The 16,335-nt window shown below is 36.9% G+C and overlaps 1 protein-coding gene across 3 annotated transcripts; it reads right to left on the bottom strand.

The window, feature by feature from the left end:
* Positions 1-3,299: 3,299 nt before the first annotated feature.
* LOC100779792 (transcription factor SRM1) lies at positions 3,300-16,127 on the bottom strand. Of its 3 annotated transcripts, none has more exons than XM_003529190.5 (3): positions 16,013-16,127; positions 13,650-14,365; positions 3,300-4,136 (listed from the first exon to the last, which is right to left on the bottom strand). In XM_003529190.5, exons 2-3 carry the CDS (start codon positions 14,033-14,035, stop codon positions 3,632-3,634), a joined length of 891 nt encoding a protein of 296 aa, XP_003529238.1. In that variant the 5' UTR covers positions 14,036-14,365; positions 16,013-16,127; the 3' UTR covers positions 3,300-3,631. The 3 variants fall into 3 exon arrangements, with proteins under 3 accessions (XP_003529238.1, XP_006583758.1, XP_025985077.1); XM_006583695.4 differs by lacking the exon at positions 16,013-16,127 and adding an exon at positions 15,578-15,982; XM_026129292.2 differs by lacking the exon at positions 16,013-16,127 and adding an exon at positions 14,647-15,980.
* Between the last annotated feature and the right edge of the window lie 208 nt (positions 16,128-16,335).

Genomic DNA, 16,335 nt, shown 5'->3' with positions numbered 1-16,335 from the left:
TTCATAGTGATCATCAATCACTTAAGTACATTAGAGGGCAAAGCAAGTTAAACAAGAGGCATGCAAAATGGGTAGAGTACCTAGAGCAATTTCCATATGTTATCAAATACAAAAAGGGAACAACAAATGTGGTAGTTGATGCCCTCTCTAGGAGACACACATTGTTTTGCTCCCTAGGAGCCCAAATTTTAGGATTTGATAATATTAGGGACTTGTATGCTTTACATGAACATTTCTCTCCCATTTACGAGAGTTGTGGGAAAAAGGCCCAAGATGGATTCTATTTGGCTGAGGGGTATTTGTTCAAAGAGGGAAAATTTTGCATACCCCAAGGATCCATTAGAAAATTACATGTGAAAGAGAGCCACGAGGGTGGGCTCATAGGCCACTTCGGGATAGACAAGACCCTTGTCTTACTCAAAGAAAAGTTTTATTGGCCCCATATGAAGAAAGATATCCATAAGCATTGCACTAGGTGTGTGGCTTGTTTACATCCCCTCATGGGCTATACACACCCTTACCCATCCCCTCTGCACCTTGGGTAGACATTAGTATGGACTTTGTCCTTGGGCTTCCTAGAACCCAAAGAGATGTAGACTCTATCTTTGTGGTGCTGGATAGGTTTAGCAAGATGGCACACTTTATACCATGCCACAAGGTGGATGATGCTTCCCACATCTCAAAACTCTTTTTCAGGGAAGTTGTGAGACTCCATGGTTTGCCTATGACCATTGTGTCAGATAGAGATGCTCAGTTCCTTAGCCACTTCTGGAAAACCTTATGGGCTAAGCTAGGAACTAAACTTCTTTTCTCTACCACTTGTCATCCACAAACTGATGGGCAAACAGAGGTAGTGAATAGGTCTTTATCCACCCTTTTAAGGGCTCTTCTGAAAGCCAATCATAAGTCTTGGGATGAGTATCTTCCTCATGTAGAATTTGCCTACAATAGGGGGGTTCATAGAACCACTAAGCAATCCCCTTTTGAGGTTGTCTATGGGTTCAATCCCCTAACACCGTTAGACCTCATTCCCCTCCCACTGGACACTTCTTTTATACATAAAGAAGGGGAATCTAGGTCAGAGTTTGTAAAAAAGTTGCATGAGAGGGTTAAGAACCAAATAGAGAACCAAACAAATGTGTATTCAACTAAAGACAATAGAGGAAGAAGAGAGCTAGTTCTTAATGACGGTGACTGGGTTTGGCTCCATCTTAGGAAGGATAGATTCCCTACTAAAAGGAAATCCAAGCTTAGCCTTAGAGGGGATGAACCTTTTCAGGTTATAGAGAGAATCAATAACAATGCCTATAGGTTGGACCTCCCAGAAGAGTATGGAGTCAACACCACTTTTAACATTTCTGATTTAATTCCTTTTGCAGGTGGAGCTGATATTAAGGAGGAGGAACTAACAGATTTGAGGTCAAATCCTCTTCAAGGGGAAGGAGATGATGCAATCCTCCCTAGGAAGGGACGAGTCACTAAAGCCATGAGCAAGAGGCTCCAAGAGGATTGGGCTAGAGCTGCTGAAGAAGGCCCTAGGGTTCTCATGAACCTCAAGATAGATTTCTGAGCCCATGGGCCAAGGTTGTGTCCAATTATCTTTGTACATATTAGACTAGGATGTCATTATATTTGATCCTTGTATTTAAGGCTCCATAATGTAGGTAGGGTATCCTAGAAATACAGGATTTTTCAGCCCTTGTATTTTAGGGCACCTAGACTAGTTTTTGTATTAGGGGTAATTTTGTAATTTCACATGCACTAAGTGAATATTTGATGTGTGTGTTGGGAAATAAAATTTAATTGAATTGGTAGAAGCACAATCCAATTAAATTTTAGAGGGGGTGAGCATTTGCTTACTACACCCCATTGCCACATCATATAGTCATACTTTGTGCATGTCCTTCATGCTTTACATGCCTCATGACACCTAAGCACACTTAGTAGAGAATCTTGGAATTGATCTTGGATTAGTGGGCTGAACCATAACTAAAATTCACTAATCATAATTAGTGAAATTTTGGCTCCAAAGTTTGGCTCCACAAATTCAATTTCAAATTCAAGTGAAATTTGAATTGAAATTCAAATTTCCCTCCAATTTTGTGTGACACTTAGGCTATAAATAGAGGTCATGTGTGTGCATTTTTTTCAACTTTGATCATTTGAATATTAAACTTCAGATTTCAGAGCTCTTTTAGAGCACAAAATTTCGTGCTCTTCTCTTCCTCTCCCTTCATTCATCTCCTTCTTCCTCTAAGCTCTTATCCATGGCCTCTTATGGTGGTGAGCTTCTTCTAGACTCACTTTTCCTTGAAGTGGCGTCTCCTCTCTCTCTTGCTTCTCCATTACGTTGTCATTCATCTTCCAAAAAGCAAAGGAATCCATTGATGGAGAAGATCCTAGGTCTACAAGCTCCAATGGAGCTGACATCAGGGGCAGTGGCCTACAAGATCAAGCTTCCTTCGGGTTCAAGCATACATGATGTATTCCATGTCTCTCAATTGAAGAAGCATGTAGGTGAAGCAGTAACTTCTTCTAGTCTTCAAAGTTCAGTAGAAGGAGATCCTCTAATCAAAGAACCTGAAGCTATTTTGGATCGCATGACAGTAAAGAGAAGGGGTCGAGCGATTACTAAGGTCCTAGTAAAGTGGAAGCATAGCTTGCCAGAGGATGCAACTTGGGAATTGTTCTTTGATTTGAAGCAAAGGTATCCTCACTTCCAACCTTGAGGACAAGACTGAAGCTAAGGGTGGGGAATTGATACGGGATATTCTTGTAAGTAAGTCAAGAGAGGGATGGGTAGTTAGAATAACAGAATAACAGACATTCCCAAGGGGAAAGTGGTGAGACATAAATAGAGGTTGATTCCTCTGATTCAGTGAATCAAAATTTGTAAACACTCTTGTATCTCAATTTCCTTTCTAATAAGATTCGGAGACCGTTCTTTCATTGGCGTCCCTACTCTTCTCTGAAATTCTTCGAGTCTCATCCTAGAATTACCTTAACAAAGTCTAAATTTGCACAACCAACTGAACTAATCTTTGTTAGTCCCACAACCAATATACCACTCATTAACCGAGGGAAGAAATTCTTAAATGTTTTGTGGATTAAAGTTGGTAAAGTTCAAAAGTCCTTTTCTGAAAACAATTTCTTTCTTCATTTGATGCATTTAAGTTTTTTTATAATGCATTGGAATTTATAAAAGTATTTTCCAAACTTTAATCCAAACATAACCTTAATAATTCATGCCAAATTCAATTGTAGTAACTTACACACGTAAAATTAAGGTAGATCATAGATTCACAGGTGAAGAGTTTATTTCCTACAAAAACTAAGAGTGAAACAATAATTTACACTTAAAATCCATAGAACCTTCCTCTGTAGCACGGTTTAACAATAGCCAATTCAAATGTCTACAAAACAACCGTACTTATGCTGTCCTATGTCAAGGCTGTCAAACATTCCATGTTCAATTGCTTCCTCATATGGCTTATTTGAAATGACTGATTATGCATAACTCATTGTTGCATATAATAAGCAAAAAGCAATTGTCTAGAAAAGAATTCCATTCACTGCAGAAGCCACCACTAATCTCTTGTTTCTTTTGTACATTAGGCCTCTAAACAGCACTTCACCTGTGAGGAGCCGATGTATGCGGCATAGGGTACGTCATAGGGCCCATATTTACTGGTGCACCAGGTACGACTGCACCGGGAACCGGGGCTCGGACTCCATATGCCATGTGTGCAGGTGCAGGAAGGTTCACTGGGGTGCCAACAGCAGATACTAAGGGTCCTCCTATTGGTTGTCCAATGGTTGGAGCAGCATAGATACCAACACCTGGCACCCCTGTTGATGCCGGGGTGTCCGTTTTGGCTGCTTTGGCAGTAGAATTTCCAGCAGAACCGTTTGTTTGACCGGTTATTGGTCCTTGAGGTGCTGAAATGTCTCCATTGATAACGCTGGTGATATCATGTATGCTGGATCGCCTTCTATCTTTGTTCATGGAGTTCAAACGAATGAAGTATTTTTGGGCATGGCTTGCTACTTGTGTAGGTGTTCTTGTCACCACAAAGTTCCTTGATATGCTTCGCCAGTCACCTTTGCCATACTTATCCAAGCCCAGAAGAAATAACCTGTTCAACCAATTTGAAATTTTAAAACGAAATAAGCTTAGCATACGGATGCATCTATTTGATATCCAAAAAAGAGAAGCATTCAATAGCAGTACCAATAAAACTGTAAAATCCACACACTGTTGTAATCACTGATCCTCAGATTGTAACTCAGTACTGAAGAAATTCAATATAGCATCAGTCCACAGCATGTATTAAAGTCAGCAGCTAGCTTATGAATAGTAGAGGTACCAGTAGTAACAGCTTTGCTGCTTGTTTAACCTCACTTGATAAATGTTACAAATGTCCTGTTCTAAACTTGTAATCCAAGGCAACACATAGCACCATTGTAAGTGCTCTAGGTTTCAGAAGAAAACCTCATGTCACGCTGACAGCACAGTATGTAAACTCCAGGATTAATCTGATTGGAACTGAATCAGAAAGAAAGGAAAGCTTCTATTAACGAGAGTACAAGTGATTCGCAGGACATTTGAGAGGCCTGCTGGACTCTCCCACAACACAAAAATCTGAATTCCCTCACAAATCACAAGATAAAATCTCCCTCTCGACCCCTTTTCTTATTTATAGGCAACATTCCTTGTTTTTCTAATTATCTCTGCTTCCAACTAACTAAGGCCCCGTTTGGCGTGGTTGAGTTTCTGATTTTCAATTTCAAATGCCTTTTCAAAACGAAAACATATTCAGCAAAATTGAGACCGAGTTAGTTTTTTACTTGTTTTCAAAACAGTTTTACCCTTATTTAAAAAACAATAAAAATTGATTTATTGAGTTCGGTTGTTAGTTTTAGATCTCAGTCCCCTTCCCCACAGGGACCTACTCTCTCTCTCCCCCTCCCCCCATCCCTCTCTCTCTCTCTCTCTTGACGACTCTCAATCTCTCTCAGAAAACTAGACACCGTTGCCGCGACCGCCGCCACCATGTACGGCAGCGCCTTGATCCTGCACGATCCTCTCATCTCTTCCAGCGACTACAGAGGTGGTTCCCACCGCAAGGCCCTTCGAAAGAAGTTGTACATCCCCGACACCGTCGTGCCGGCCAAGGAGGGGCAGCAGTAGGCACTCGTGCCCGCCAGCAAGTCGAATCCGCTCAACATGCTCCTCACCAGTGGCGCCACCGAACTTGACACCGTGGACCGTGGTTTCTCTCGTGCCTCCGTCAGATCTGTTATTGGTTCTCTCTTTTGCATTGTCATTGATTATGAGTTTACCATTCTCCGTTCTCTCTTTTCTCTCGGCGTCACATTTTTTTCTAATAAACATTTTATTTTTCTGAAGATTCAAAACAGATTTTTGAAAATTAGAAACAAAACTACAAATTATAAACTGAAAACTAGTTTTAGTTTATACAAATTTTAAAACGAAAAATCAAAAACCACCCCAAACGGGGCCCAAACTATCTAAGTTTTCCACTATGTAACTAACTATAGGGATTACCTATCAATCTCCAGCTTCACCCTGGAATTCCCGATCATATTTCTTTCTTTTGTTTTCGTTTTCCAGGTAATATCAGATAAAAAAAAATACATAGTTCTTGGCAGGAAGGAAACTTAGTCAGCAGTTCATTCCCTGGCTAGTGTAGAGAAACTGGGTTAGCACATTCACATGTGGAATTATTTTGAGGAATAGAGAGGAATGATATGTCAGGCATAAATTTGAAAGGGGTAAGAATATATCATTGAATTGTGATAAACAATTCAGAACATACTTGCTGGATGAACAGAGAGATTTTGCTATGTGACCATTTTAAAAGTCTATAAGTATGCCATATGAAGCAGGGATATAGAATGTGCAGAAAGAGTGCCACAAGCTTTAGATTTGACATAAGGCAACCAGCAAGAAACGGGAAACAGAAGCTAAGTTGAAAGAGAATAAAGAGATAGTGCCAGGACTAATAAGTAATAACCAAAGTTCCAAACCTACTCAAGAGCTTAGCTACAATACAATAAAAACAATACATCACAATAATAAGACACAAAATACACACATGCTGACAAAAACTTATATCAAGTTTATTATATTATTGCCTAAGTTCTTGAATCAAATTGTGACATAAGGATACTTTTCTAAAATTGCACAGCGTATCCTTAATGGAGTCTAATTTAATGTTAGAAAAACATCCCCAAGTCATTGTTTGATTTGAGAATTTAATGAGAAATAAACGCAACTTGCTCTATAGATTTAAATAAGGCAATAAAAGGGAAACAGAGGCTGAGTTTGAGGACAATCAACGGATAGTGCCTGGAGTAATAATTAAAGTTCCATGCCTAGTAGTGAACTTAGCTACAACAATATAAAAACACATCATAAGTCATAACATAATCGTTCTACTTAAAAAAAAATAAGATTGCTTTGATCTTTGTGAAGGGAGATTTCAGTGGATCTTTCTTTTTCTGGCATTAGATTGAAACCTCAAAAGAATGATAGCAACCTCATTAACAATTTAATGAGCACAAGAAGGATAACTTTAAGTGACTTAAAACACCAACTAAAATTAAGTGACCAAAACTTTTTAGCATACTTTGGAAAAATCAGATGCTCAAAGCCAGCAAAAGAAAGGAAAATTGTCAGTTTTTTTAACCCTAAGTAATCAGAAGAATCTAAGGAATAAGTCCCAACTCTGGAATCCTAGATTCCCTTTTCGAACAATTTTATATGTCAAAGTCAGAATCTTATAGAACTCAAGCAATTGTGAATAACAAAATTAAACTATAGACACAAATGTAGGCCTAATATCAAATATACTTACACAAAAGCAAAATGATGACAGCAATCAGATTTGTGATTTAGCTGCTACCAATATGACCAAATATTATCACACATGTGGCTTTTAAAGAACCAGAAATGTAATGGCAGCAGCGGCAGCAGCAGCAGAACAGTTCATTTAAGAATCTTGTACTACTTTTCTCCGGAGATATATAATAGTATCCTAATCTTGGATTTAACAATAACAAAATTGTTTATACAACAAACAAATGCTTGTCCAATACAAACTTAAAGCATGTAAGGCTTGAAATAGCACCAAGACCATCTCTATCAGATCTTATTTGAAGTTAAAAGAAAATCTATTTTGCTTATGTGCTACATTTATAGTAAAATCCAAAACAAACAATGGGGTCTTAAGGAAATGTGCCAAAAAAAACAGAGAAATAATTAAGGCAATTTCCATGAATTAGCCACTCTTAAGGTTCATAAGTACAATTAACCCAAAATTTAACCTATAAAGGATTTTATTTTACAAGGTCTGTAACTTCATTCACTATAGGATCAACATAAGCACAATTTCTTACCAACCACAGCTGTGGAACAGAAGTTACCTAGGGTTGCAAAAGAGCTGGCACAGAAAGTCCAATGTGAGACTCAGGTTATACATAGTACACTGAGAAACATGAACTTACGACATTTGTCAGTGTGTTATAACGGATCTTGAAACCCTAAACATAAACTGGACAACAAAAAAGGGATAAACATTGACTTCACTACCAAAAGAGCCTTTGGCTTAGTGGAGTGGCATATGGTGTTTCTGATGTACTCAGAGGTTCAATCCTGATGCAGATACTCCAACCCCCTTTCCCCCTCCCTTGGGCCTCCTTGTGGAGGATCTCATAGGTCTCACCCCAATGATGGGACCTCCCCTATGCCCCAGACTGTCCTTAAAACACACAAAAAGTAATCCTGCTTTTTCTTAAACAGAAAATAAATAGGACAAGGTCTAAGCATCACCCTAATCCTTGAATATAAAACCAGCTTGAATAGAATTACTTGCTTGTGGATAATGTTGCAAAATTTGTTAGCATGCTAGTCCTTTATCCTGACAAACATATGAATTTACTATTCTTTGACTTTAACAGTTTAAAGTTTAACCATCAAAACTAAAAGGAAAAAATATCATGGAAAGAAAGACTTGATACACGTAAAAAATCTTTAACACAAACCCTGCTCACAAGATGTATCCTTGATTTCAAAAAGTACAAGGAAATAAACCATGACTTACAACACAACTTTAATCAAAAACAAAGGAAAGAAGAGTTAATAAGAAGAAAATAAAACGCAACATGGAAGCTACATCTTTGAACACTGACAAACAAATTTGAAACTGGAGCAATCAAACTATCTTCCTTTTACCCAAATTAGATCCAAAATCATAAATTTTCAATATTCCAATTAAATATGTTGAGAATCAGAAATATTTAATGTATAGATTTATTAGGATCTGATTTATAGGAAACATACCTGATTTAAAGGAAACTAAATATCGTCTCATCATCATTATTTATTGTAATGACCACTATATAATAAAGCATCCGCTGTGTACTCTGACACATGGTTTTCACACAAACATCTCTCAGTTTCTCCTATTTTAACAAAATACAATATGTTTAGCAAGCCCTCGTCCCTCAAATCCTACTAACACAAGTGTGCATTTGATACATGCACTTGAAGAGCTTAGCCATTCAATAGACAAAAGATTCACCAAATGACAAAAGCATCTCAATGATAAACCAAAAGACCTTCCCACATCAGGCAGGGCTGAACTATCTCAGATCAGAAGGAATCTAAAAGAATGATGGAAGATTTTTAGAAATAACATTATATAATTTCACCTCCCAAAGAGTTAAAATAACAAAGCAATAAGCTAAAAACAAGCAGATGAAGATGACAAACACCATGGCATAGCTACCCAATAATACCAAGAATTTATTGTTTATTGTATTCAGTTTCCAACATGATAATAAATCAAACACATACAAGTATGGCATCTCCCAAACATGAATGCACATTTATATAGTCACACGTGCAGAATGGAGCATTGGATAGAAAGACCATATCAGCTAAAAAAGGTCATGCCCTAAAAGGTACCTAGAAGAGATACACCACATCCTGACTGGAAAATAGAAACATGCAACAAGGACCAAAAATTTACACTCAATAGATTGTTTATGGTGATATGACAAAGCCAGTTTGATCTCAGTGATGTGAAAAAAACTCCATAAGAATCTTGCAAATTTGTTTCCAATGTCAATACCAATCATTGTTATTCTAACCCAGTAATTGTATCAGCAACAAAATCAGGAATTCTTATGCTCATTTTTCTTGGTTGACTTAATAATTACTTGCTGGTGCCCAGACATAAAATACAGTTGTCTTTTCATAATCATGGTTTTAAAAATATTTTATTGTTTCTACTCCTTTCTCCTTTGTCCCAGTCCCATCCAATCCATTAAATGATAAAGCATAAATCTTATTTTGTCATTCATATAAGCTCTGTTCAATATGGCATGAACCAAGGAGCAAAACAGTGCCATAATTATAGGAACAGACAAATAATTGCCATGCACACGGGAAGTAAAGTGACCAACACTGCTGAAGCTCACTAGAAGATCTTTATTTCAAAAGCATTCTACCAGACACAAACTCTATCAACAATTTTGGCTCAAGGGAAATAGTTTTGCATTCTACCTATTAAGAAATCTTAGGTTAGGATATCCCTATTACCTGTGTAATATTTTCTTACCTTGAGAAAATCTACAAAAAAACTAATAATGAAGTATCCGATTGGATTCGATTTCTCTAGCACACAAGAATGAGTTAATTAATCACATAAATTCTTGATCTAAGAAGATGAGTTGGTTGTTGACCATTTTTTTCTTTTTCTTTAAAAGTATAAAAACATCCAAAATGTGTCTAATACTTTTATAGCAATGAAACATTTAGCAATATAAAAAAGAAAAAAAATAGTAATATGAGTATGTACCAATTAAATACACAATATCACTCAATAAAAGAAAAGCTTAAATCAAGATCTATGAATTTGTGAACAAGTACAAAAAACACAAACACCAAGCTAAATTAAAGATTGAGGAAGAACTCCTTATCCGGAAATGGGCCCTTCACTATATGATTTATCTTTTATCTCAAAGTCCAGAAGAGCCCCAAAATACACTCCAAGACTATGCAAGTATCCCAGCATCAGTCTCATTTACATTGCATCAATGATAGAAACCAGTACCAAAATCGAAAGAAAGAATGATTTTAACCCTAATCCCAAGACCCAACGTGAAACAGACTTAGGAACAGATCAAGAATGATTACAGTAGGCTTCTCAGTAGTTTGAGTGACTGATAGAACAGGACCAGAAACAGAGGAAAAGATTGTATTATTATGGTGGTGCTTCCAACACCCAAGACAGAATACAAAGTGAGTTTCGAGGTCTCACCACCCTCCACTTCCTACTCCCCCATTCTAACTTCCCTCTAATTCACTATTTATAGTTTCTTAACTAACTAACAGTTAGTTCTAACTATCTAACAGTTAGTTATCCTAACTAACTGACAGCTAACATACACCTTTCCCCCATCTATCAATACCCCCCCCCCCCCCCCCTCTTCAAGATGGAAGGTTAGAGAAGAGCTGAAGTCCTAGCTTTCCCTTATGGCCTTTATTGAAGGGAGTAAAATCCTCATTTTTACCCCCAAAATCGACAGTGTAACAGGGACAAAAGGGGGGTTTTGATTCCAATTGGCATAGTGCCACTGCAGTGTTCTATTTGCCACAATTTTGCTTGCTATTTCTGCCACTACAGTCATGACCAAGAAAATGCTCTTTGATGGCTTTCCAGTATCGGCCCAGGGCCATCTGACCCACTATTGTGTGATATTAATAATCCCAGGTAGCCCAAATTCCTTTTTGTTTTTAAATGTATTGTCTTAGGAAAGACTTGAGGGACCGTATTAGTCAATTTTTTTCTATTTCAGAGAAGCCTGTGTTAGACCTCTTAAAAAGAATGTTTATAAGAGAAGGGGGGCAAAATAATTGTTATGTGCTGTCAATAGCAGTTAGTTTTAATAGGACAGCAGTTACTATTATTAGGAGCAGTTTATTAGGAATAGTTAGCAGTTAGTTTTAATAGGACAGCAGTTACTATTATTAGGACCAGTTTATTAGGAACAGTTATTTTAATTAGGCAGTTATGGGTATGTGTAGAATAAGAAGGAAAAACAGAATCATATTCTGGTTATCCTGAAGATGTGTGGTTTAGACCTTGGGAGGGAGAGAACCAAGTTCTCGAAATCTTGGCTTGTTTGAGTGAATATTCTGATTCTAATTGTTGTAATTCTGTCTCTGTTTTGGAAAGAATAATTCCTGTAGAGTGTTTCTATAAAATTCAGTCATTATTATCCAATTTCTATCAGCCTGCAACTCAACCCAATTTATTTAAGGTTTAACTGGCCACCTAAATGTTTCTTCTCATGGTCAATCTATTCTTTCTAGTACACATCTCAAAATCATGCCCACAAATATAAACTAATGATACACAACTGTAACTTGAGCACTTAATTATGAAAAGGTACTACGAAAAAATGGTCCAGTCTAGTATGAACAAAATCAAATAAAATCCCAACATAATACACTTTGCAAGCCATAGATCAACTGAGTCCTAAGCTATCTTTCCCCATTGCCTAACAGAACCCTAATCTGCGTATACTGCTCATTGCCATCTACAGATGCAGGATACTACTCACAGTTGAAGTTTGACAAAACAAGGGCATAAGTGTCAAATCCTTTTACAGTTTTAAGATCTCATACCCGCTTATGCTCTAATGTAGTTAATTAGCTGTTGATAGGACCATAAGATTAATGTTAAATCTAGACTACAATTGTTAAATGGAAGATTGTAGGAGCATTTCTGTAAAAGATGTAACATGTAAGCTTCTTGCTAGATGAAACAATAATTTCTTGAAGCTATGATAAAAGACAAACTGTTATAAGCCCAACAAATTGGCATGATCCAAACATATGATTTATGTCATCCAACGAAGATAAGTACAGAGTATACATCAAGAAGGAAATAAGAACCAAATAGCATAAATCAGTGCAGCAGTAAAGAACTACTTTCATGGAACATCCTTAAATTCAAATTATAAGTTTTCACTTTTATAGGTTTATGTCTTCAAAGATGTTGCACTGAAGATTAAAATAATTATACTCTCTCATTCAGCAGTTTAGGTTCTGTGTCCTGGTAAAGGAAAGTGTAGAATAGAAAAAGAAAAGAATAGCATAGTCGGAAATTGAAAGGCTTGCTATTAAGAATTTAACATAACACAATGCAGACAACAGAACAGACACGTTTGAGGCATAACTACTCTAAATTATCGCTACGATAACTGATACAAATATGGAAAATGGCCTGTCATGAAGTATTGCAGCAACATATTACAAATATAGACAATGATACAACAAGAGACCACATCAAAGGAAATAACCAATGCTGTTAAAATCAGGATCTAGATGGTAAGATCACACGATCTTGCAATCCTGATGCCCTGTCCCGAACGTGAGATCATGAGATTGTGTGAGTTTGTCAATCCTCAAATTAGAGATTTTGGGGCCGGATTGTGTAACCTGGTTCACATAAACAAGGATTTTAACCCATTTTGGTTCCCTAAATAGTGGCTTTTGCTTAACAAAACAGATCCCATCTCTCATTCATGCCTTTTGCATATGTGCCCAAGCCCTTCACAGGTCACAGCATCTCATTCACATCTAGTTCTGCACCACCATTCATCTACGCCATCGCTCACACACATTGACCTTGCTGTCTTGAACCATCCTTCTGATATCTCTTGAGTCTCAACCCTCTCTTTTGCTGTCTTGCTGATTCAATGGGCATCCTCACACAGCTTCCCCATCTCTGGTGCCAGTTTAGTGCTTTGGTCAGCTAGGCCAAAATCTGGTATGCTTCCAAGTTTGTTTTGGTGTTGTCTTTGTTTAGTAATCACTGAAAAAAGGCTTCTGCTGGGCAAGTTGATAGTGGGGCAGGGGCTGGTGGTTATATATGCGACTAATTATGAGTTGTTTTGAATGTTATGGTTAGGAAATTCCAGTTTTATGTTTGACTTAATGTTGTTATTTATAGAGGGGTTTCTCTCTCTCTCTCTCTCTCTCTCTCTCTCTGTGTTTATTAGTGTAATTTTACAATTTGGGTAAGATCTTACAATCCTACATTTTACAATCTTGCAACCCTCCTCTTGTTGCTAAGTAGTTTCTCGATCTTGATAACATAGGAAATAATTGTTAATAATCATAATGCCTGTTGAGATGGAACTAGCAGAGTGCAAAACTGAATCAAAACTCAGTTCAACATCGAGATTCCCTTTTCTCCTCCTCTGGTTTTTATCACTTCATCCTCACCTAAAACTGTTACCAGTTTAAGGAGTATTGGATGCAATGCCATCTTATTAACTAGTACAGATAAATGACAAAAAAGAGAGAGAGAGATTTACGAAAAGCTGCAAACAAATTTTTTGAGGTGTATAGACTCAGAATATATCATGATGTTCAGACTTCAAAATGCATAGGATAGGATACAGAGTCCACAACTAGATACAACTAGAACTATCCACACACAAAAATGTTTAAGCATCATAAACCTGAGATTTAAAGAATAACCATTTAAATGTAACCTCTACTAGCATATACAGGTTTTTTCAAAATATATAAGCAATATTAAACTTGCCTGTGTTCATCCTCAGTCCAAGCAATCCCCTTTCGTCGTTCCTGATCTGATCTTGAAGCCTTAGTTCCATGATTAGACTCACTGCTATAATGTCCAGGACCGCTGCCCTTCTTGCCAGCTCCTTCATCACTAGCATGGCTTGTTGAGCCCTCTGAAGAAGAATTATAAGACGGAAGAGGCACACAACCGGATTCGATCTGGTTAATATCTTCAACCAAGAGCTCATAATGCTGTTTGATTTCTTCTATAGTCTTCCCCGGCACGTCAGCCACAATCTTCTCCCATCGATCTGAAGCATCCTCCAGATGAGTTGCCAACGCATTTTCAAATGCTTTATCCTGCTCTCTGCTCCACTCAGAGCTACTATCCACTTCATCCACAGTCATCTAGTCTTGTTTGAAGCAACTACAGAGTTTTATTAGAAGAGGAAAGGTTTCTACCTAACTGCTCTAAATCTAGGTTAATGCCATCTTATATACCACAAACTCTGCGTTGTTCTATAGTGCGTACCACAAATATCAACCTTGCTGACATGCTATAAACTTAGGGAGCAGATGTGTTGGACTACAAGGTGAAGCCTGGTGTGCAGAAAATGGCAGGAAGCTGAACAGAGTTCAATACCAATGGAATCCCAAAAATCTTATGAGGTATGTGAAATTTCAAAGGTGATTTACTTCAAAATTCGGAAAACCAGACACTTGTGAATTTCTGACTTGCTGATGAATGAAAAGGCAAAAAAGTCCAGTTAGAACATGAAAAAATATCTCAGTCTGACAACCATAAAATCATGGATGCAATACATGAGACTTTAAGGGAACTAGAAATTAATTTGAAGGCCAGTCCATGAAATCAATGTAATCACCGGCTAGGATTTCAGATTGAGAAAGAGACCTTTCAGAAACAAACAAAGAAGAAAGAATAGATAAGACTACAAGGGAAAGCTAAGGGCATTCAACATAGCTATTTCCCATTCAATAAAAAACAAACTTCAGCTTACCATAGCCCTACTGATAACAACAGTTTTAACAGCACAGGCCCACAAAACCTTCACCCATAAGTATAGCCACTGTAGAACTCATTTTCACTGAACACACTCAGCATCATATTCTGTTTTCTATCCATGCCATGGAACAGACAGTAATTCATAGTAACTAACTAGGCATCAAGGCCTCAGAATCAGTGAAACTAGTAAGGTTAAAAATTAAAATCTCATAAAGTAAAAAAGGGTGTAAGAATATACACAGTGATTAACAATTTGGTTCAAAGTCTTTTTCCGAGATTGGAAGTTAATAAAGCCAACTTGTACTCAAATACAAAATCCATTAAATATTCTTAATCTCAACAGTTTTTATATAACAACTTAACAGATGCAAGAAAACCAACCTCATTAACATCCAATGAATTACTCAACTGTAGAATCCATTCAGTAGGTGTATGAAAACGGTATTATAAGAACTCAATTCAATTAACAACTGATCTCCATCTTAAAACACTGGATGCAAAATTTCATCAATAAAAAACAAGAGAAGAAAAAACAAAAAGAAATAATGGATGCACAAAGTCACACGCACTGTCAAGCTTCTGACACATTAACCAACCAACAATAAAAAGATTTCTTTAACGCCACCTAACATATTACGTTCACAGTCAAGTAAAACCTAATTCTGAGTGGGACAGTAAAAGAGAAATTCACCCACCAAAAATTTTCCAAAATACACAAAAACAAAAACCATAGAAGACATTTCATAAAACTGCATTTGGAACTAACTTAATTTCAACCTAATTAAAATAAAAATAAAATAAAATAAAATTCCCATTCAATCTGAAAAAGACAACCTAAAGAGTAAAAAACACAAACACACAGATAATAAATTCAGGTTTAAGTTAAAACCCTAATATTTGGTGAAAATTTCAAGGGTAGAACTCACACACAAATCATAAATGACATTGATGGTTGTCTTGAAAAACCACAGAGAGGTTCATGATGGGTCAATTTGGTCCCATCCCAACAACTGCTTTGCTACAAATAGGGACAGCTGGGGTTGAAAAAGCCCCAACCCAAGTTGCAAACCACAGGAATCTGCAGTGCCCATTAATATCTGACAGATGATACAATATCAAAGAGAGAGAGAAACTCAAAAGCCAAAATTCTAGAGAGAGAGAGAGAGAGAGAGAGAGAGAGAGAGAGGCAAACAAATTAAAAAATAAAGGTTCAATTTTTACACCATTTTATCGGACCCAAATGAAAAATGATGAAATGAGTGTGCCAAGATGAAATTGAGAGGAAATAGCATAAGATGGTCATAAGTTGTGACGAGGGGTGTGATGATTTGTGAGCAATGGAGAAATAATGAGGTCATCACCTTTATCTGTGTTGTGCAATGCTTCAATCTTTCTAGCTGCCGAGTTCTGAGGGACTGTTGCACAATACACAGCCACAAGAGTCAAATAATGTTGTCTCTGCATATATACTGCTCTGTACCACTGACATGTCCCTCTCGCCTCTTATTTTGTTCCCCTTATTCAAAATTAAATTCCCAAAATTCATAATTAAAAATGGTTTGAATTAAATATATATTTTTTATTTCCAAAAATATTATGATTTTTTATTTTAGTTTCTATAAAAATATTATTTATTTTTAGAATGAGTTTTACTTTTATGCATTGTGTAAAAGTTTTATAATAA

Source organism: Glycine max, chromosome 7, assembly GCF_000004515.6.
Source record: "Glycine max cultivar Williams 82 chromosome 7, Glycine_max_v4.0, whole genome shotgun sequence".
In the NCBI taxonomy this organism is placed as follows: domain Eukaryota; kingdom Viridiplantae; phylum Streptophyta; class Magnoliopsida; order Fabales; family Fabaceae; genus Glycine; species Glycine max.
Note: the sequence above shows the minus strand (reverse complement) of the source record. Positions and strands in the feature narration are given on the sequence as shown.

Bases quoted from the DNA above. Each gene is read 5' to 3' on its own strand.
- LOC100779792 (XM_003529190.5), bottom strand. From the start codon at position 14,035: ATGACTGTGGATGAAGTGGATAGTAGCTCTGAGTGGAGCAGAGAGCAG. The intron at 4,137-13,649 runs GCAAGTTTAATA...TTGGTTGAACAG, and splicing joins TGGACTGAGGATGAACACAG to GTTATTTCTTCTGGGCTTGG.